Source organism: Xylocopa sonorina, chromosome 9 (genome assembly GCF_050948175.1).
Source record: "Xylocopa sonorina isolate GNS202 chromosome 9, iyXylSono1_principal, whole genome shotgun sequence".
NCBI classification, from domain to species: Eukaryota; Metazoa; Arthropoda; class Insecta; order Hymenoptera; family Apidae; genus Xylocopa; species Xylocopa sonorina.
In genome coordinates this window covers 3,076,883-3,099,403 of record NC_135201.1, presented here as the reverse complement: position 1 = coordinate 3,099,403, position 22,521 = coordinate 3,076,883, and the positions used below count along the sequence as shown (strand labels likewise).

The following is a 22,521-nucleotide window of genomic DNA, read 5'->3' as shown; positions in this document are numbered from 1 at the left end:
TTCCAATGCGAGGCTTGACCAACGAAACTGATACGAAGGTGACTACACCGAGGAGGCCAGGACTTTCGCAAGCCGCGCATCCACTTTTCGTAAGCTGTCCGCCCCGACGGTGGTGGACATTGGTATAAAACGTGAACGCTTCGACGGTTCTGCACTCATCGTTGAAGAGCCGAAACAACCACACAAGTCCCAACATGATCAAGATCGCGGTAAGTGCCCTCGACCAACGATACCTAGTCTCTATTCTCCGTTGTCCGAATGAAAAATCGGTGACGTCTTAACGCAAACTGATTTTCTCGTCTATTTCCAGTGCATCGTTCTCTTTATGGCAGCCGTGGCGTCCGCCGGGATACTCTCAGCGGCACCCTTGGTAGCCGCCCCAGCGGCTGTGGCTGCCGTCCCAGCGCCCATCGTCACCGCTAGAAGCAGCCAAGTCATCGCCAGGAACTACAACACGTTCGCTGCTGCACCGCTCGCTGCATACGCAGCCGCCGTACCAGCAGCTGTGCACGCAACTATTCCGGCTGCATCGGCACCCATCACCCTGGCTGCAGCTGCACCTGCCGCACCGCTGCCATACGCCGCCCTCACCTACACGCTTTGATCACCTTAACGCAACCACCCCTTCGAACTGTTACTTTTACCTTCTCTCGTTTTCTATGCAATAAACCGCAAATTAAAACGAAACGATTCTCCTCGATTTTTGGACACCTTACCCAATATTTTTTCCTAATTTGTACCAATATGTCCGATAATTCCACCTTGATTTGTAGTTTGTGGTTTTAGAAATGTAACGATATTGAAACAAGCTGAGTTGCACGAACAACAAGGTTTTCGTAGGATAAGAAATAGAACAAATGTTGTTACGTGAAACCGCGGAAGATAGAAATTATACAGTGGAAATTCTAACTGTTTACAATCTATTTGCGATCTCTACAGTCCATGGAAGTCTAGTCGGAAACATGTGCATCCTCCGTACCATTGTTCGAACCAGCCAAAGGTGCGACCAAGTATATGGAACTATGATACATGGATTCGACGGTTATTACCATAATTACCGATCCTGATAATACCATAATTACTGACTCTGTACACCTAGCGATTTCAATTTTTTATGCGTACTTATATACCCTGAAGAAAAACTATATATCGCTATTCCGGTCAGTAGTACGCGAACGCGTTGAAATAATAAAGTGCCTGCGAATAAGTCTTTTGTTACTGACAAACCGTTTAGTCTTAAAGATTTCGTAATTGGACGGAAGAAAATAATTGAGGTAGGATGCGATTAAAATAGGATTGCCATGGATGATCCAGATTCGAGGTCGACACGGTATCGATGAGCTAAGGGAAAGTTACGGAGAACAGGTTGATGAAGACGGCCGTTCCAGTCGGAAATTCGAATCACGTTCGATGAACGATCTTCGAAACTTGCGATGTCCCAATCTTCGTTATAGACGCAGAGCGTACGGCCACGTTTCGTATTTAGAACGAGCATGAGCCGCACCCTAACATATATATCAGTTGTTGAAACTGAGCCTGAAGCGACATCAATGTCTTCATTATAGTTGCGCCAATTTTATAGCCGCGAATGTTTCGGAAATTCAATTCGATCTCTTTGTGAGAACGGAATAACAAATGAGCGCATCCTCCGGTGAAGTAACTCCAGTTCAACAGAGGAAAGCCTTCAAATCCTTTTCATCGTAATGTCCGTGTAAATCCTTACGCTTCTGACACGGAACTCGCAAGCTGTGACTAAAGTGACAGAATACAGAAAATATTGAGAGATGCTGGAAGTATGCTACGTCGATTCTGCAACAGCTAATATCCAGGAAGTCCGATTCGAGGCTTTGGCGAGAGCGAAGTAACGCATCTCCAAGTGAAGTAACTCAAGCCAGAATTACCGCCACTCTTGACAGCAGAAAATCCTTACGATCCTCTTCATTGTCTGCCTTGATGTTCGTACAAATCCCCGTACTTCTGACATGACACTTGCGATTTCAGTGAAGAGATATGGAAAATATTAAGGGGCGATGGAAGCATATTTCGTCCGTTTTAAAATCACGAACGTCTCGAAACTTCAAGAAAATGCTAATGCTTTTCATCGTTTAAAGCTTCCTACTTCTGACTCGACGAGATACCGGACGCGACTGCGGTGAAGGGAAACGGGTAACATTCGAAACAAAAGAAGGTTCGAAGGTGACGGATCCGCGGTGAACGACATCGTGGCGCCTTACTGTAATCAGGGAACACGAGATAAAAAAAAATTGAAACATTTTTCATCCTGGTAAAGCAAAAAGGAAGGTTAGAATAGGCTGTAGAAACAGTTACCGTGATGACAGGCGTGGCCTAAAACGAACAAAAGTAATCAGGTATGCAGAAGCGTGTTCTTGTCGCATCGTGCCCCGAACCAGTATTACGAACATGCTCGTAGTGGGAGTACGTACCCGGACAAAACTGACTATAAAAGAGCCCTAACTATTCTACATGGCAGTACAGTTCTCCATTGCTATCCACTCGATACACTCTCGAGACCTTCGAAAAGCAAAAATGTTCGCCATGAAATTCTTGGTAAGTTAACCAATAGAAGAGCGAACAAGAAGTTCATGGGAAGTGAACAGTACTGATAATAATAGTTAAACATCGATTTTCATTTGTTACTTCCTTTGTGTCATAGGTTCTCTTCGCTGGATTGATCGCTGCCAGTTCAGCTTTTCTGGTACCAGCGGCACCAGCGGCGGTACCAGCAGCTTTGACGGTCGGAACTTACGCGTCCAGTTACAACGCGCACGCGATTAATCACGCGGTCGCTGCACCGTACATCGCCAGCCCCTTAGTCGCCCACGCCGCCGCTCCGCTCGCCTATTCCAGCCTCCCCGCCGCGACTCTGATCGCCGGCAGACGCTGAAGACTCTATACCAACCCGCTTCACCATTTGAGGACAGAAACGTGGAAACATCCGGTTGCGTACGAACGCAATGGCCATCCGAACAACCGTGAAACAACTGCACAACCTTCGATACCACGCCATCCCCCCACCCCCTGCCCACCGTCGATCGGAGATCCTGGAACCTCGGTGAATGTCAATGATCTGGAATATACGTACAAGTGGATAAGGAGAGGAACGTATCAGGATGTTCCCACCGTCCGTCCTCGCCTCCTCTATTTTTCTCGCCGTTGATCGACAAACCTTTCGTTTTTCATACTGCAAAAGCAATAAAAAAAATGTCAATTCCTCTTAAAACGATTCTTGTTACTCCACCTCGCTTTATTATATTAAACGTTGCTAGTCTTTTTTTTTCTGCTACGTGAAAATTGTAGCGAGCCGGAAAAAATCGAGAAATCCCTCGATCACGGTTTCGAGTCTGAAGTTGTCGGAACAAATGACTGGAGACGAAAGGATCCCAGGTAACCGTGAAACAAACGACAACTCGTTGATTACTGTCGCCGATTTCGATCTTTTCCCCGTTTGTACGCGTTCTCAGAACGAACTTGCCACATTCAAGTAATTTCTCGTGTATTCCGTAAAAGTCAGGACCCATAGCAACGTGGATACAGCCAAGAAGTGGACAGTGAGCGTAACGATCATCGGAAACCGGGTATAAAAAAGGTGTAGAAAGAGAAGGTCGAAAGAATGCGCGAAATCGCCCATCTGCAAGCCGGCCAATGCGGCAATCAAATAGGAGCTAAGGTAGAACAATAAAGTATTCCGTTCCGATTTCACGTGGTGGATCTCAATAAAACATACTGTATATACGTCTCTGACAGTTTTGGGAAGTGATCTCCGACGAGCACGGTATCGATCCCACCGGTACCTATCATGGCGACTCCGATCTCCAGCTGGAACGCATAAATGTTTATTACAACGAGGCATCGGGCGGGAAATACGTACCTAGAGCGATCCTGGTCGACCTGGAGCCTGGTACAATGGACGCTGTACGCTCTGGACCGTTCGGTCAGATATTTCGACCGGACAATTTTGTTTTCGGTCAGAGCGGTGCCGGAAATAATTGGGCCAAAGGGCACTACACCGAGGGGGCTGAACTCGTCGATTCCGTTCTCGACGTCGTACGAAAAGAAGCGGAAAGCTGCGACTGTCTGCAAGGCTTTCAATTAACTCACTCGCTTGGCGGAGGGACGGGGGCTGGAATGGGGACGCTTCTCATTTCGAAGATTCGCGAAGAGTATCCGGATAGAATCATGATGACGTTCAGCGTGGTTCCTTCTCCGAAGGTATTCGCGTTCGTTTTATTTTCCTTCGTTGCGACATAAAACGGAAATGAATCTCGTACGTTCGCAGGTGTCCGACACCGTGGTTGAACCTTACAATTGCACCCTGTCGGTTCACCAATTGGTGGAGAACACGGACGAGTCCTATTGCATCGACAACGAAGCTCTGTACGACATTTGCTTTCGCACTTTGAAATTAACCACCCCGACCTACGGTGACCTGAATCACCTGGTGAGCGCAACGCTTAGCGGTGTCACCACGTGCCTGAGATTTCCTGGACAACTGAACGCCGACCTGCGCAAACTCGCTGTAAATATGGTACCATTCCCCAGGCTGCACTTCTTTATTCCTGGTTTCGCACCCTTGACGTCCAGGTGCGGTGTTACGTAATATAATCTGAATGGAAACGATGTAACACGGTCGTAAACTTTGTCAGAGGAAAGAAAGACACCGTATCGAATTTAAAAGAAAAGTATGATTTCACAAATAAAATTCTCAGCAAAGTGTTTCTATATCAGAAAGACTCGAGTGTAGGCTCAGAGCGTAGATGGTTTCGGTTGTAGATAGATAATTTACAATCGTATTATATCGTTTCCACCTACTATACCAGCGACCGTTTGGTTAAAATTTATTGTTTCGCACTTGCAATTTCTTCGGAGACAGAGGTTCACAGCAGTACAGAGCCCTCACGGTCCCTGAACTAACGCAGCAAATGTTCGACGCGAAGAACATGATGGCTGCGTGCGATCCCCGCCATGGTCGTTACCTGACCGTGGCTGCCGTGTTCCGAGGCAGAATGTCGATGAAAGAGGTGGACGAACAAATGCTCAACATCCAGAATAAGAACAGCAGTTACTTCGTCGAATGGATACCCAGTAACGTTAAAACTGCCGTTTGCGATATCCCTCCACGTGGATTAAAAATGTCGGCAACTTTCATCGGCAATTCGACAGCGATTCAAGTACGTCTGTTCTAGATAAAGGCGAAGGCAAACGAATGTACTAACCTTGATTTTGACAAATTTAGGAACTGTTTAAAAGAGTATCCGAGCAGTTCACCGCCATGTTCAGGCGGAAAGCCTTCCTGCATTGGTACACGGGAGAGGGCATGGACGAAATGGAATTCACCGAGGCTGAAAGCAACATGAACGACCTGGTTTCTGAATACCAACAGTACCAGGAAGCCACCGCCGAGGAAGAGGGTGAATTCGACGAAGAAGAGGAGGGCGAGGGTGAACAACCGTGAGGTTGATTTATCCCCCAAAAAAAGTATATATATGTAGTAAAAGTTTTGTTCCTTACGAAAATGTGCATGTACCACGCGAACACGTTATTCTGTTTAAAATAGATTTCATTCTCTTATTCAAGTTCCGACACTTCCGCCCCTATGCTTAACTGTTCATCTATCCACCCATTGTACCTTTAAAACTAGATAAACGCTATTTTCATTTAATATACCACATGTAAAATCTAGTACAATAAGACGAAGCATCTCTTTTTTTTTCTCACTTCCACTTTCTCTTTTTGTTGGCTAATTGTCCTCCTGAAATTATATTGTTCTCTGCGAACGATCGGACGACAGTAATCATTAAAGGACTTGAAATAATCTATCTTGATGAATCTTGTTCCCGTTGATCCGTTTAGAAAAGTATAATAGTTCTCTCACGCGCCAATACGCGCCCCCGCGTATTGGAAACCCTCGACGATGGACCATGAACCATCGAGCGTGTCCTGCGAGAAAATAAAACGATAGCATTGTCAACGGCACAGCATTGTACTCGAGGTGATTCTTCCACAGGCTGCGGCGTTCTACATTCGATCGGTCGAGGCCTCGAGATTACTACATTCGCGGGTAGCCAGGCACGAACGGACCGGCAACATCGGTATCGCGTCGGTCCAGGACCTCGCTTTGTAACTTATTTATCGCGTCTATTCATCTTTTCGGCCGTTTCGTCCGCGATCACCTTCCCACCGACTTTTGTGTCGCAACACGTTCCATTTCTGTACCTTTCTTCGGTAACCCGGCCGTAAATCGACCGCGAAACCGTGTCTGAATACGAATATAATATGTAACCGTAAGTAATGCATCGAACAGGTGGTGACAAGCATCGTTCACGGGTTCTGTACGAACATAACATAAGCAGAGACGGAAATACACTACAGTTATCGATTACTCGGCATCTGTTTGGCGAGGCGGAAAGGAATTAATTCTATTATAACACAAGCGTGAATTTATAGAAAAGAAACGAGCGCTCCATCGGAATCGATATCGCCGGTAGAGGGGACGCGGATATTAATACATTTATGAGAAATTTCGATATTTATACCATAACCGACGCGGTCGATGCGACTCGTTTCGCAGTTTTGATTCTCGTCGCGAGTAAAATACGTTGACCTTCGTTCCGAGGCGCAGACTCAATTAAACCTCGACGATCTTTAATCAACGATAATAATGAAAACGCAATGAAGTCTCTATCGACGCGCCGCCTTATTCCAGTGGACGATAATCGCAAATTTCAAATCAGGAATACGCCGCGACACGGTACTCGAAAACGCTCGGAACCTCGAGTGATCCGATTCCGCACGATGCCAGCCACTTTTATAACCGAGCATCCCCCATCTGGAGCAACTGGTCGCCTCTTGACGACGACAATTGGGAGTTGGCCTGAAAGTCCTGTCCAGTGCCGTAATCAGAAAGCCTTTGAGTCAACGTCTGACGTGGGGCCAAGGTCTTCCGGATTTGGGCGTTGCTAGGCTCACGGCTATCGTCGATCTCGTACCAAATCTCCGACGATCGACTGTTCTTGACGGTCGTACCCTCCACGGGCGCCGCGACGAAGGTTGAGACCAGAGCAAACGAAAAAGAACGAACAAACAGGCGGCTGTTGAGGACGTACGTCATCGGACAACGGCGTTCACCAGTTGTACAAAGCGGGGATTTGCGAAACGCGACCTTGCCATGAAATACACGACCTGTCATTGGCGATGAAGAAAGAGGGGAAAGGAGGGAGAAGATTTAGATGAGGTGGACTGGTTCCGGAAAGTACAAGCGCCATATGAATTACGAGAGCACGGCGTTCGTGCGCTTTCGCAAAACGATGTCACAACACCCCGTTTCTTTCGTCCACGGGCGACCTCCCCGAACGACGCGCCGTTAATATGCGTCGCGACGCGTCTCTGTACGCCATGGGTGTGGGCGGTTCAAATACGGTTTACCAATTGCTACTTGTTACTCAATCGCTCCGCTGCCCGATGTAAACACGCTGTACAACGTAACGTTACCGGCGGCGGCATTAACTTCCACCAGCACAGCCGCGTTACGTTAGCGTAGAAATAGAGAATGGATTACGGGATCGGATTCACGTATATTAATTAGCGAACGGCCGGTTAACTAATTGAAGTTGTCTCGAAATACAAATGACGGTTGCCAGTTATAGATACTCCCGTTGGATCCTGTAATCAGTCGAGCCGGTCACTCTGTTTCGCGCGAGCGACTCCGCTCGTCTAGTCGACGAAGGGCGAGCGATAACGATTCCGTGCAGCGTGCACGTGAGCGAACCGACTTAAGGTCGATGGTATCGACGATTCGATCATCGAGGCGCAAGTAAAAATAAAAAAGAATCGACAGGGCCTTTCGGGTACGTTGCTCGCGGATCCAGATCCAAATCGAGACGCACAGTCCTTGGCAATGTTCCTCCCAACGCGTAGCTCGCGAAAAGAAACGCGCGGAGACCCTGAACGCGTCCAGCACGAAGGTGGTGGGAAGTGGTAGGATACGTCTCATTCAGGACGAGCCTTGTCGAATCGCCGTAGAGCGGAGCGTGTGATCGAGGAACGCGACTCCTGGTGGGAGAGGTCAGCTTGTCGGAATAAAAGGGCCCTGGCTCCGGTAGTCAGGCATCATTCGTTCCTCAGCGATCTCAGCTGTTTAAGCACGAACCGTGTGAACCGTCTACGTCAAGTAACGACACAACCAACCTTCGCAACCATGTACAAATTCGTCGCTCTCTTCGCCCTGTTCGCCTGCGCCCTGGCCGCCCCAGCGCCGGAACCAGCACCAGGCTTCCTGGCACCGGCAGCCGCCATCCATGCGGCACCAGTCGTCGCCGCGGCACCGCTCGCGGTCGCGCACGCCGTACCCGTGGCCACCAGCTACGCCAACACCTACAAGGTCTCCGTGAAGAGCCCAGTAGTCGCACCCTACATCGCCGCCCCAGTGGCCACCGCCGCAGTCGTCAAGACCGCCGCACCGATCGTCGCAGCAGCCCCAGCCGCAACCGTATACGCTCACACCCCGGTCGTTGCCGGATACACATACTGATCTGTCCCCCATCGTCGATCAACGGGTCCACTTCTTCAGCCGCTCTAGTCGACCGTGCTCTTCTCCGTTGTTTCCGGGATCATTCTATCTGGCGTCGGATATGACTCGAGAAATGGCGCTGTTGGTTAATTATCAAGAATAAATTTTCACTAATTTTCAACTGAAACGATTGTGCATTTTTTGTAACCCTCATAGCTTTCCTCTCTTCGCTCCTTCATCTGGATTTCAGTTTATTCGCAAATGTTGCTAACGATAATGTATATATATATCGATAGAGCAATTTTATGAAAACTTTAGAATTTGTTATTCTCAGGAGCATTAGATGCGCCAGAAAAAAATGTTGAAACTAACAAGTTTACGCTCGAATTGAATAGATTGAATTTGGAGAAGGTGAAAAGCGTCGGAGGATCTCTCGTGAAGGTTCGAGAAGTTTGCCTGCTTGGTTCTTAAGGTTTAAGGGCGGACAAAGTGCTACCTAGATCGACCCGCGAACCGGTTACAATCATGAACTCGATTTTTGTCGTCCGAGCAGGCACGCCCTTGCCCCTTCTTCTCCTGAAGCACTCGACGCAAAGGTTTTACGACAAAGCTTAGTTACAGTACCTTATTCTCCTCTTTTTTCTTTTCTTTTATTTTGGGCTGTAATTATCAATACACATTAAATGGATTCGGAGAAGAATATAGCTACTATAAAGTGCCTTCGGAACTTTATCCTCAAACGATCGGGAAATGCTCGTTAAACGCGAAATCCGCATATAGGTACAGAATATTCCAGGTATCGATTGACATTAAACTGATAATCGTGAAAGACAATTTACATTGTATCTAGATGACAATACATTACATCACAGGCTTTCGTCAGTTTGCGCCGGCCAATCCGATACACGACTACCAGTCATTATCTCCGAGCTTACGTTTCAACGATTATGCCCTAACAATTCTATTCCTCGTTAATCTCCCTCTGAAAAACTTTTCATTCGGTGCAAAATTAGATGTTACGCGGATCATACTTCATCCGCTTATAACGTAACATATTTCAAACTGATAATTGTATTCTCGGAAATCCGCCGCCACCCGCTATATGGTATACCGTAAAAAGATCCCTCGTACAATCGAACCTCCCTAACATTTTTCATACGCATCGACTCAAGGTAAGGCGAAGTTACAGGATAAGTCCCGCCCCCTAAGGTCCGAGAGGAATGCAACGATGTGTAGGAATTCGCGGTCCCTATTCGCGAACGAGGACAGGTTTCCTTTTTATGGCACCCCCTGGTTCTCTATAAGTACCAGAGGCTCGAGTCGATCCTCGACCAGAAATAAAGGAGCATCGCGGAGCGTGTACGTAGGGAACCCAGATTCATCATGCTTAAATTCGTGAGTAAACCCATCCGACATAATTTCCAATTTACCGCCAACAAGCTTCCGTACAATTGTCGCGCTTTCTGCTTCATTTTTCCAGATAACTCTCGCTATTATCGCGGTTGCTGCGACTACCGCCGCACCAGCAGCCCCCTCGGAAGCTAAAACAGCATCTATCCAAGATTCTACTGTTTTACCAAAGCCAGTGCCGGATGTGTTGCCGCCTCAGTTGCCAGGTCTGGTGCCACCTCTGGTACCGGGTGTGGTGGCGCTTCAAGGCTCGGAATCACGCTCAGCGCGATCTCCCACGTTTGCAAAAGCTCTCTCGACGGTAACCGAAATAAAAACACCAGCATCGACCACAAAACTGACGCAATTGGTCGCAGCGCCCCTAGCGACACCGCTAGCCGCCGCGCCTATCCTCTCGCCGTTGCAGCCTGTAAGGCGCCAAACCAACTTCGCGTCCGACCGAGTCGTTCCAAGTCCCTCTCGCGCGCTCGAGGTAACGCTTCGTTTCAATTTTCAGATACCCGCGTACACTTACGCCTTGCCAAGTCTGCCCTCCATTGAACTGGCAGCAGCACCTTCCACTTACTCGATCGAGCAGCACGGTTATCGCATTATCTACTGACTTGACGCTCTATCGCGAGTCGACAATCCTTTACGATTCGGAAGGTCACAACGACGCAGCTGAGGAACAAGTGCGGACAGCGGCTTCTCTTCTCACCATTCATCCCCATGTATCGCGCATCGATAAATTCGTACGGCTAACAATGTAACAGTAATCGAACACAAATACACATCTTTTCATAACCTCGATACTCTATCCGGATACACCGGCCCCTCCACCTCTTCCGCTCGGCTTCCTTAATCGTGAATCGAAATCGAAAGTGAAAAAACGGTTCTACTTTCTCCACGCTGACGGGTGCCACCTCACGCTGTTGTCGTTGGGTGACACGCGACGAATAATAACTCGTTTTAATCGAAACACGTAATTTGCACCGCGTAATCCGTATCACAAGCGAGATATGCTAACGAGGAAACGATGTTAAAGAGCATTTTTTTATTCAATTTAGATATTCTTAAGACTTTTATCAGCTTTCCCGAGCTACTTTCGAAACAATAATTCGACGGCGATTTCACCGCGACGCGAGGTCGCGTAAAACCCGAAGGGTTACGAGAGAGGGTGGAAAATCCAGATTATGCAACCGCACGCGAGCTATTGCTATGCAGTAGCCGAGTTCGCGTTCGCTCTCGACGTTCCCAACCCGGATCCAGCGCTCGCTGCATCGTTCGATCCACAAAAACCAACACGGCGGAACAATGCCGAGGAATTTCTTTCATTAATAGGCATTTTAGAATTGACGGGACGCTATGACGGGCAGAGGAGCGCTTTCTCCCGGATCTTGAAAGCGTGTACGGCCCGCTACGGAAATGGTCGCTGAGGAGGCGTTTGGGGATCGACTTTGAGAATTTCTGCGCTGCGAACGTATCCGAAAATGCAAAGTTTCCAAACAGGGACCGCTCTGTTAGCTGGACCAACGTTTCGTCTACTTTCCCGCTGTCGTGGCAATGGAGGAGAAACCAGCCACTTTCTTATAACCACATCCAAGCTTTCCCATCGATTCATAACAGTCGTTGATTTTATCGAAGCAACAGCGTTAAATTTAAATCAAATATTGTCAGACCTGCGGCAATGTAACATTTTTGAGGTGCTCAGTATCGCTTCTTGTGGCGATCGTGCTCGAAGTAGAACCTCTTCGTTTTTACTTTCGTTCATTCGTTAGGGCCGGGCGTGGATCTAAGAATCCTGTATTTTTAAACGAGGACGCTTGGTGGTTGCCGTTACGTAACTCTATTAACGAAAATCCCGGGTTACACAATCTGTTTGCGTAGACCTGTACGCACCTTCGTCGCCTACGTCGCGTCATCCGCATTTCGTTACAGTGACCCCAAATCGATCGCTGAATTAACATTTACGAGCTATGTTTATCTCCAAAACAAACTTTTGTTGACGCACTCTCCCTAAATATCGTTCACACGCCTCCAAAAAAAATAAACGTCAACAGATGAATGAATGGTTAATTTTCCATCTTATGCATCGATTCGACGTGACGTCTTCGTCGGTTGTGTAACATTTCATTAATAAAATGATCAAAAGTTGCATGAGAAATGAACTCCAGTCATAGCGGTGCACAGTACCGGTTTAAATCGCCAACCACGTGGTACTGGCGCGAGTTTCGTAAATACCAAAGCGCTTGGCGGTTCGAGGAACCGATCCAAAACGGATGTCCGACAGGTATGAGTCACGATTACACCCCACTCGTTAGTTTTTGTGCTGTGTCTCAGCATCTCCGAAAGGGACGTCTATATAAGATACGAATGGCATCGGTGAACGCCAGAGTAACCTCGTTCATGGAGAAAGCGTTTGGTTAGAGAGCGAAACTCGACGCATCGCAGACATCAGCCGTGGCAAAGTTAGTTACTAAGATTTTTCAACAGCGTCGAGAGAGGCTTTTATCGCAACGTGACATTTGAGATAACGACCAAGGTAAGAACCAAGTTAGCTACTCACTTATCCGTTCATTTTCTCTTTTATTCTTTCAGTTTGATTTATCCTCAACTTTCTCCGTTTTTCCCCGACGCCATTTAAACCGCGGATCCGGTATACTTTTAATTAACGCCGTCGTACTTATCCAGTTTCCTTTTTACCTTCTTGGTACTCTGTTTAGCATTCGACCGACGAGAGACGGATTCGTTTATATCGCGACAAATATTACGCAACAACTTTCACCGCGGTTGAAATTTTCGAAACGACTACTTAGAAGACGCGCGTCCATTGTAGGCGTGCGAGAAATATACCCGCGCGAAGACCAGTTTATCGACTTTCTCCCAACCTCCTCTCGCTTTCGTTGCTTCGATTGTCGGTGGCCCCACGTTATTGTTCGAACTCCTCGAACGATTCGAGCGGCAGCCACTTTTCCCGCGGCTCTCCTCGCATTAGCGGCTTTCCTCGATCGCTCCTGAATCCGTCCAGAACTTCGATGCAAGTGTAGAATCGAGCTCGATCGTTCTTCGCGATCAAATTCGAAAATAACAATAACAAAAATAGGCAATTTCTAAAATTAGTTATTTCTTTTTAGAATGAAGCTGTGTCTCGTTTGGTTGCTCGGTATAGTCGTTCATAGTTACGCGACGCGAGTACCAGTGGACAATTCAGATTGGTCATGGCAGAAGGACGGTGATTCGATATCGAACGGTGAAACCGACAAAGGGGAGGCTGGCCAAGAAACGAGGATTGAGACGAATGCGAACATCGAAGTCGTCGAAGCACCCAACGCTCAACGATCGGTAAGTGAACGTGAAATCGAAGAGTGAAACAAAATTCTAGAAACAGATATCTGATTACTGGATCAACTGCTTGTCTTGCAGGTGGAATCCGTGGTCGATGAAATTCTTGTTTCCAACCGACAGGGTCGCAACATCGAAGGTTTCGACCAACTGTACGCGGATCCAGACGTGAAGAACGCGCTTCAGCTGGGAAATGACACGATCGCCCGGTCGTACATCAGAGATAAATTATGTTCTCTTGGATTAATGAACGTAAGTACCTCGATGTAATACCTGACACGATGTGATTGTTCGATAAAAAAATATTCAAATTTCCGACAGTGCGATGACTCCGAGGGACGTCGACCATTCTATTCTCCTCATCGCGGTATATATCCCCAAGACATAATTTACGCCCAACCAGTGACTATTAAACCAGTCGGAAGACCTCTGCCAGCCATTCCAGTGAAACGACCCTATGGTTCGACGAGACCAGGGCCACCGCCATCCAGCTTCGTCTCCTCAGGACCACCGCCATCCAGCTTCGTCTCTTCAGGGCCACCACCTGAAGTGATCTACGGAGCCGGTGGTGCACCCCATCCCCCCTCATTCGCGTCAAGTATAGTCGGTCCTTATCCAGGATATAAAAAGCCAGGCCCTCCGTCGTTGTACCCATCGAAACCAATCTACGAGACAAGTGGACTGAGCGGAAATTTCGAATTCGGTAGCAACAGTCAATTCATCGACAAGAAGCAAATCGCGTTACGACCATCAGGGATCTCCGACCCGGTCCAACAACACGTTCACCATCACTATCATCACGGAGAGGGCGCTGCCGCTGGTTCCACCCTCGCTGGGGGCTCTTTCAATGCCGGTTCCATCGTCCAAGGCGGCTCATCGGTTGGTTATGGATCCAGTTACGGGAACATTGGCACCAGCTACGATATCCCCAGCCCCGGCGTTCTTGGCGCCGGCTTCCAAGACCTCGACGACTACAAGAAAGCGTTCAAAGTGAAAGGGAACGGCAACGAACTGAACGGGTTCACCGGTTCTGCGTCGTCGAGCAATTATGCTGACCGGTATCCCGTTTACGAGAAACCGGCGCGGGACACCGTCTACGGGAAAGCGGACAGCCAGAAAACCGGCAAGTACTACACCGCGGGCAACTACGTGTCTCCAAATGCGGTCCATTCGTCTTCCAACGACTACGTCGTCTCGGGGTCGACGAACAACTATAATTATGGTAACAACGAGGAGTTCGAAAACGACTTCACCGCGGGTTACTCGAACGATTGCGTCTGTGTCCCGTACGAGCAGTGTACGAACGAGCACGCCGGTCGCAAGGACGATCTGTACCTCCCCATCGACCCTCGCAATCTGCAGAAGAACATCGAGGCTGAGAATCTAGAGGGAACTACCATACTGGTGGAGCAAAACGTGAACGGAACGTCTACGATCGTGCAAGTACCGATCACCAGCGAAGCCACCGCTGGCGACTCGAAGATCTCCGCTGAGAACGGCGACCAACAACCGCAGCAATCGGAAGCGAACACCAGGGGCAAGAGAGAAGCGGCCACTGACAAATCCGCGAGCATCGAGGGCAGAAAAGCTACAAACGGAGAAGGGGTAAGGATAAAATAGACGCTTGGTACAATCAACCCTCTCGTAATACGGTTTATTCGTGTATCAAGCGAATGTTACCAACGAAGTTTATTCGAGTTCATCTTAAATCGCTATTGCAATTTCACCACCGTGTTACGAGAGGGTTAATTGTACTCGTATACATAGAAATAGCCACGGGATCATCGTACGCATTGTCATCGTCGTTTCGTTTCGAGTAGCCAAAGTCGGAGGGCAGGGGGCCGGGTTTAGATGGTCACAATCACACGAAACATAAGTACGGAAGCTGGGTCTCTATCCGCGTGACTGTTCGACTCTCTGGTTGCAGAGACTCGACGCTAGCGATCTGGACTCGTCGAAATTAAACTTCAAGCCTACCTGGGGGATAAGTTTCGGTCTGCCACAGGCCAACGGCCCGTACCCGATCGGGCCTCACGGTGGCAATGTCCTGGTAAACCCGTACAAAGGTTACGGCGCCTCCGATCAGGGCATTAATTTAGGCCTGGTTTCCGTGAACCCTCTGCTAGCCGTGCAATTCACCAAAGATGAGTACGGGGAGAAGGTGGTAAAACCGTTTGTCAATTTCCACGTGACGCCCAACCGAAATATCGTGCAGAAACTCGGCCATCTGCTCTCTAGCAAGAAGCAGGCGTTGTTCGAAAGTAACGAGCCGATCTACGCGCCCCATTACCAACCCTCGAAGCCGTTCCACCTTCACGAGATACCCCACCATCCTGCCCATCACCACGCCGCTTATTACCAGCCCCCTTATCCCAACGAGTACCCGGATTACGATCGAGACGGCGATGACGATTACGATTACGATTACGACGGGTACCGGTACCACGGCGTCGCGCGCAATAATGGTAAAGAAACGGCCGCTGCTGATCGAAGCGGACAAACGGTTCCGAGAGGGGGAACCGCCGGGAAAGTATCGTTTCCAAACAGAAGGAAGCGTGACACGCAGTCGCAGCCGCGACTAGAATCATCGCGGTTGCAATTACCGAAATACGAAACGGGGGTAAGTATCGGGGGTGCGTAACCATCGTCAGTGGAGACTCGAACCGGGCGACAACATCTGGAGGGACACGGATTACCCACCTGCGAAGCTACGTCGATCGTGATCGAATTTGTAATACAATAAAAATCTTGGTTTTCCTTTTTTTTAAACAGAGACAGTATCCAGGCGTCAATTCGCCACGAATATGCGGTCCCGGTTACGTTTGCTGTCCACGAAGGCAATCGTCCAAGAAGCCGCGACCTGGCCAGTGCGGAATCAGGTACACTCAGGGAATCAATGGTAGAATCAAGACACCTTCTTACGTCGATGGTGACGCTGAATTCGGTGAGAGATCTAGATTTTCTTGTTTCTCTCGCGTTTGAGTTCGTCGCACGACTAATTAACAGGCTCGATCTGTCTCGATAGGTGAATATCCTTGGCAAGTAGCGATACTGAAGAAGGACCCGACTGAAAGCGTGTACGTATGCGGTGGCACCCTCGTCTCGCCGCGACACATCCTCACAGCCGCGCACTGCGTGAAGACCTACGCGGCGAGGGACCTTAGGGTTCGACTGGGCGAATGGGACGTGAACCACGACGTAGAGTTCTATCCATACATTGAACGCGACGTGGGCAACGTCTACGTGCATCCAGAGTTCTACGCCGGCACTCTTTACAACGACATCGCGATACTAAGGATCGATCACGAAGTGGACTTCCAGAAGAACCCGCACATCAGCCCTGCTTGTCTGCCGGAGAAACGGGAGGACTTCGCTAGGAACAGGTGAGTGCTCGTCATGGCGAACACAGATGTTGCTACGGTAACCCTAGAAACTTTAATAACGATGTCCAACTAGGGGTGGATCAGGACAAACAGGGTGTCCAAGTAATAATAATTTTGGGGCCTCTTCCTCCAAAAGAAAGTGCAACTTAGAAGTCATAAATTTAACATTCTGTTTTTAGATTCATTCAGTTATATTATAGAGGGTTTTTTTAACCTCTTCGGTTAATTCCAAAATCTTTGAGTCAAGATATTTTGCAACTGCAATTGCACTTTCCTTCGAAATTTCAAATTAAACGTCACATTTCTACCGTGATCTGCTCGCCAATAGGTCTCTGCGATCTTCCAAATTAATTAGCCATTTAAAATACAGGTGTTGGACCACCGGCTGGGGCAAGGACGCTTTTGGAGACTTTGGGAAGTACCAGAACATCCTGAAGGAAGTCGACGTGCCTGTAGTGAGCAACCAAGTGTGCGAGCAACAGATGAGGCGAACGAGATTAGGGCCAGGTTTCAATCTGCATCCAGGATTCATATGCGCAGGCGGAGAGGAAGGAAAGGACGCGTGCAAGGGCGACGGCGGTGGACCAATGGTCTGCGAGCGTCACGGACGATGGCAATTAGCCGGTGTCGTGTCCTGGGGCATCGGTTGTGGACAATCCGGCGTTCCCGGAGTCTACTCTCGTGTCTCGCATTATCTCGACTGGATCCATCAAGTTATCAATCGATACTGATCGATCAGGAGAGAAATTGATTAATTTCGAATAGTATTAACCCGATCACGATCCCCATCGCGACGCAAGATCGTTGATCGTGGATGGACAAGGCTCTGAGATTTAATCGTATATTATTTATCGTCTAGCGTAAGAATAGATATACATAGATTGTTGAGTAAATTAATTGTGATCATCGGTTGGAAATAACGCGAACGATAGGGTAAATCGTTGTCCTCGTTGAATGTGATGCGAAGTATGTACGAATCGTTAAGTAATGCATTTAATTCGCTATTTATTTGTTACGCAATCCCGTTCTATATGTAATAAACGTTATGTAATCTCATTAATAGTCTTTATTTACCGGTGATTTTGTCATTGATTACAGGTGTTACGCGCATACGCGTGTGCACGTCGGTACCGTCGATGAGACGCGAGGCGCAGTTTTATGAGCCCAACGGCTACGGGACTTTGGCGGTGTCCTCGATTTAGCACGGAAATGATATCAATTAAAATTAAACGTAACGGTAATAGTTATAGAACAGATGGTGTGCCTCGTTTATGGAACCCTGTGTCTCACCGTGCCAAAACCAGATTTCTTGTTACGCACTGTCCGGATTCAGTACAGTGACTGTGACGATTAGCTAATCGTTACTTCTCTCGTTTATAAGAGTTGAAGGAAGACAAGAGGAGGACCTTGAATGAACGAGTAATACTCGCGTTACGCTATGTCGTACGAGAAATCAGGAAAATTCTATTTTAAGAAGTGTATTCCTTCATAAATTCATTCCTTGTATTAAAGGATTACGCTATAGAAAGTCAATAGCGAGGTGATTGTGAGTTAACTTCTAATGCTTATTAAATATTTCCAATCGTATCGATGCATATTTATGTTTTAAATTATATTGTTCTAATAAATTTTATAATTACTTTTAAAAATTAATTTTTTACTCCTGGCACCATCTCTCTAAAAAATGTTCAAACTGATCGCACAGCGTTACCGACAGCGAAGTGAACGACTTTTCGACTTGTGGCACCATCTCTCCAAAAAGTACTCAAACTGGTCGCACAGCGTTACCGACAGCGAAGTAAACTACTTTGTGGAGGTCGTTGACTACGATATTTTCTTCTAATTAACTTTCACGTTGGATCGCTTTTATATAACAATTTTACTTAACAGCAACAAGTCTTTAACAAATAAGGTAAACTGAAGTTGAAGCTTAGAAATATGAATCTAGATTTGGCAAAGGACAATTGTGATGTGTACTCTTTGATGGCGCAGAAATAAGTGAATAATAAATTTGAAAAACGTAGAAATTTGATAGGCGTAGCAAACGAGAGTCTCTTTTTTATTGATGGAGCGAATTAATTTTGAATCAATTTCCTAAAGAAAACGTACCTTCCGAGGAGCGGAAGTAGGTGGCTGTGAATGTGTCTGCTGAAATGTGGAAGTCGGTAATGTCGATAACGCCACAATTTACCGACTAGTGGCGCCATCTGTGCGACGAGCGCGGAAACCATTCGGCGAGTAGTTCCAATACTTGTCGAAGAGATGACGTAACTAGTCGTTAAGCAGTTTATATTGCTGTCGATAACGCTGTACAACCAGTTTGAGCACTTTTCGTCAAGATGGCATCATGATGCTTATTGTTGACTGCTTAAAGTACACAAGCTTAACCTAAAAAAGGTTACAGTGTTATTTTAAGGAAAACAAGGCGTTCTGACCGTGCATTTACAAGTGAATAAATCGAAATTGTAAAAAATATGCCGGTAATTTATATTGGTCGGACGCATGATCAAGTGGGAAAAGCATTATGGGAAATAGTAGGAAATTTAAAGAACCATGGCGTAGGTAGGATGGTCATACGAAACAACGAACAAAAGTATCCGGAAGCATCATATATGAGGATACTAAAAGTTGTTGGATTACCAGATACTTCCACACATATACACGTATAGTTTTTTATTCAGTTACATATGTAACTACAATGATAGAAAGAAATTGTTACGTATGTAATTTCGCATTTCAGAACCCACGACAGGTGATGGCATTGGTACAGAAAACATTCAGAGGTAAAACGCTTTCTGAACCTTTTCAAATTGACTCAACTAGCTGCAAAACGGATTATATGTTAGTCCCAAAAGATGAAGAGGCAAAGTATTTAAATTCAACTGAACAACCTGCTATAAGAATTATGCCACAAACAACAGACTTTCCACCCCTTCTAAAATTAATATTGACTCGTAATATGAAACTAGAAAATCAGGAGGTTCCTGATCTAAAACTAAAGCTTGTATACAATCTTAGTGGTTTTAAGAGTTATAAGATAGCGGAAGAAGGCGAGACTCCTACAGAGACTGTAAGTGTGAAGTTAGGAAAACCAGCAAGTCCAAGTTTATATGCAAATATTAAAACAGGGAGTGTATCGTGAATATATGTTTACTTTATGTGTACAGTAGAGTTTTGTAATTCATTGAAGTTAATAAATTAAATATTTATTAACAATCATGGTACAATCTTTGTTTTAAAGTGTGCTTCGATTTGTTTGCTGCATCCTCTTGTATGCATAAATCATCGACCGATACTGTTTGCAACGATCCAATTGTTTGTCCGTTACTTTGTATGTTACATCATCTTGTATTTCATCTGTAAGTACATTAAATGCATTAACACTATTTATGTAACATATTTCTAATGAAACATACCTAAGACTTTTGGCAGTTGCAAGATGCAACTCTCCTTTTTAACAAAAAGACTTTTGCCTGCGACCTTCTGTAAATACACATAAACGTAATATAAGTTGTGTAAGATAATGTAAAGAACAATAATGGCAAAATTTAGTGTATAATACATTGCAACATTTCCATCACAAACCTTCCAAAACTGCCTCATCTCCTGGATATCCGCACGTTTTCTCACTAGCCAACCACGAACATATTTTTGTATACGTAATGCTGCCTCATCTTTGGACCACAACCAAGACTTTGGATAATAAGGCCTAGGACTAAATAAATTAAGTTGAACGTGTGTGCATTCATTCAGTACGACGTGATCAGGCTGAAGTAAATTGATTACTGTAAACGCAAATATTCCTTAAATGGCGGTATATCGAATACATCTAAAGGTGGTGAATATGTTTTCGAACGACGAGGATTGCGATTCCATAAAATTTGCGCAATGTAATCGAGACCATTGAAACGACATTTTTGAACCTACGATAATTCTTTCATGAGTTTTTTACATTAATATCAAATCTGGAGAAAGTATATAATACCCGTAAAGCGTCCCACTTGGACGCTTCACTGAGTGTTTCTTTCAGCGCGGGTATTAGCAACCCAAAAATATTTTTATCAAGATAATTCGAAAGCGATAAGTCTTCGTCTTCTTGGATAACTGTATTGATTTCTATCTTCTCACTTTTTGTAACATCTTTGCGGCAATAATCGGGACAATTGGAATTACTTGATATTGGACAAGTAACTGAGCTCAACGTCTTGGACATCCCATTTAGATACTCTACCTCTTTCAACGATACAGAGCACATTTCCTTAAAAAACATTGTACGATATAAAAGTAGAAAGGCGCTGTAGGATAATTGAATACGTAACAATCATTTGTCAACCTGCAACGACAGGAAAGCAACCCGTCAAACAGTAAACAAGATCGATTTCTCGATCGAAAGTCTGATTATGGAATTTTTGGTGAAACCGCTATAATTTCTGAGAAGATTCCCGAAGCTGATCTAAATGCCCGCATGCGAACCATGGTGTCCTTTGGTAAAGGCTCAGCTGAAGAAAATAGGTACTGGTTGCATCTGTTAGTCTTCTTAAAACATTTACGTTTCTCCCAACTGCTCGAGAATAATCGACGAAGCTTGCAGCCACCGAAGCGCCGTGGATCTTGAACAAAGTCGATAAAAAACGTGACGTAGCATCGGACATCGAGGATGAAAGATTTGTAAGCGCAATATCGGATGCAGCATCGGGCATCGAAGATGAGAAATTTGTGAGCGCGTTATCGGACGCAGCATCGGCCATCGAAGATGAGAAATTTGTGAGCGCGATATCGGACGCAGCATCGGGCATCGAAGATGAGAAATTTGTGAGCGCGATATCGGACGCTAGACGCGATGACGATGGAAAAGTGATAGAAATTTCAAAGGTTCCTGGATTCGGTTATCGTCGCTTTCCCAGAGATATGGCTACGAAACCGCTACACACAATTAAAACAATCGACACGACGAAGGATGTCGTGAAAAGTCAGATTACAATGGCTTCGGATGATAAAACAGAAACTGCAACGCAATGGAGCGTTAGTCTCCAAGGTAATTGAGCCATGTAAAGTTTAAAATGTATTATGCAATCGTTGACTAAATGTAAAATGCCTATACTCTTTGACGATTAACAACTTAGATCGCGATCAATCGGTAGAAACCGATACTCTAGACGAAAGTGCTAAATACATGGGAGATTCGGAAGGTGAAAAGAAGAAAGCGATAAAAAAAGTGGACAAAGACGAGAGAGAAGATATCGCGATGTCTCGAGACGAATGCGATTCGTCTTGTCCTCGACGTATTCCGCGAAGCAAGTATATCCTGTTATCCATTGTCCTGATTGATCTCAGATGTTGAAATAATCGATTATGATTTCTGTAGAGGCTAGAATACGGAAACTTGAGGAGAGGCAAAGAATCGTAGATTCTTATTTGTTGAATAAGGGCACTGGTTACTTCGAAGACGTCTGTACTTGTTCCCTTGCCTGTGTCGTTCGGGCTTTAAGCCACGATTCTTTCGTTCAAAGCATATTAACGTCTGCCATAGTATTCACCCTTGGATTAAAACTTTGCTCGGAATTAGACGCGTGGTATTTGCCCGTTCGACTTTAATAAAACGAAATCAAAATAACGAACAGATTTAATAAGCATTGCCTATGTTGATTTTATTTTCGTCCTACATTTACGTATATATATATATATCTTAAAACTCAATTTAATCGAAGGTAAACCTATAATAACCATTGACACTCTATCGATTATCTTACGATAGACTATGCAACTCAAAGAGAAAAAAAAACTGCTCCAGGTGAGGCTCGAACTCACAACCCCGGCATTGCTCACGATTCACTGTCTTATAAGTACCGTGCGCTAACCTATTGCGCCACTGGAGCTATT

General features: G+C 46.1%; 6 protein-coding genes and 1 non-coding gene across 7 annotated transcripts; 5 read left to right on the top strand and 2 right to left on the bottom strand.

The window, feature by feature from the left end:
- The first annotated feature begins 2,433 nt into the window (after positions 1 to 2,433).
- Positions 2,434 to 3,217, top strand: LOC143427402 (uncharacterized). Its single transcript, XM_076901502.1, has 2 exons — positions 2,434 to 2,568; positions 2,675 to 3,217. Exons 1-2 carry the CDS (start codon positions 2,485 to 2,487, stop codon positions 2,903 to 2,905), a joined length of 315 nt encoding a protein of 104 aa, XP_076757617.1. The 5' UTR covers positions 2,434 to 2,484; the 3' UTR covers positions 2,906 to 3,217.
- A 414-nt stretch (positions 3,218 to 3,631) lies between these two features.
- LOC143427392 (tubulin beta chain) lies at positions 3,632 to 5,539 on the top strand. The gene is made up of 5 exons (XM_076901483.1): positions 3,632 to 3,688; positions 3,766 to 4,230; positions 4,298 to 4,602; positions 4,892 to 5,189; positions 5,255 to 5,539. Exons 1-5 carry the CDS (start codon positions 3,632 to 3,634, stop codon positions 5,471 to 5,473), a joined length of 1,344 nt encoding a protein of 447 aa, XP_076757598.1. The 3' UTR covers positions 5,474 to 5,539.
- Positions 5,540 to 13,051: 7,512 nt separating this feature from the next.
- LOC143426651 (uncharacterized) lies at positions 13,052 to 17,372 on the top strand. The gene is made up of 7 exons (XM_076900241.1): positions 13,052 to 13,258; positions 13,340 to 13,510; positions 13,580 to 14,863; positions 15,186 to 15,878; positions 16,031 to 16,202; positions 16,284 to 16,641; positions 17,012 to 17,372. Exons 1-7 carry the CDS (start codon positions 13,052 to 13,054, stop codon positions 17,370 to 17,372), a joined length of 3,246 nt encoding a protein of 1,081 aa, XP_076756356.1.
- Positions 17,373 to 19,050: 1,678 nt separating this feature from the next.
- On the top strand, positions 19,051 to 19,786 carry Mrps34 (mitochondrial ribosomal protein S34). Its single transcript, XM_076901501.1, has 2 exons — positions 19,051 to 19,304; positions 19,382 to 19,786. Exons 1-2 carry the CDS (start codon positions 19,116 to 19,118, stop codon positions 19,781 to 19,783), a joined length of 591 nt encoding a protein of 196 aa, XP_076757616.1. The 5' UTR covers positions 19,051 to 19,115; the 3' UTR covers positions 19,784 to 19,786.
- Positions 19,787 to 20,043: 257 nt separating this feature from the next.
- Positions 20,044 to 20,902, bottom strand: LOC143427400 (IQ domain-containing protein K). Its single transcript, XM_076901500.1, has 4 exons — positions 20,627 to 20,902; positions 20,428 to 20,564; positions 20,227 to 20,356; positions 20,044 to 20,124 (listed from the first exon to the last, which is right to left on the bottom strand). Exons 1-4 carry the CDS (start codon positions 20,894 to 20,896, stop codon positions 20,044 to 20,046), a joined length of 618 nt encoding a protein of 205 aa, XP_076757615.1. The 5' UTR covers positions 20,897 to 20,902.
- A 321-nt stretch (positions 20,903 to 21,223) lies between these two features.
- LOC143427405 (uncharacterized) lies at positions 21,224 to 22,263 on the top strand. The gene is made up of 2 exons (XM_076901504.1): positions 21,224 to 21,676; positions 21,765 to 22,263. Exons 1-2 carry the CDS (start codon positions 21,550 to 21,552, stop codon positions 21,980 to 21,982), a joined length of 345 nt encoding a protein of 114 aa, XP_076757619.1. The 5' UTR covers positions 21,224 to 21,549; the 3' UTR covers positions 21,983 to 22,263.
- Positions 22,264 to 22,424: 161 nt separating this feature from the next.
- Trnai-uau (transfer RNA isoleucine (anticodon UAU)) lies at positions 22,425 to 22,517 on the bottom strand. The gene is given in 2 exon segments: positions 22,425 to 22,460; positions 22,480 to 22,517. It is a non-coding gene; the product is annotated as a tRNA-Ile (tRNA).
- Positions 22,518 to 22,521: the final 4 nt, after the last annotated feature.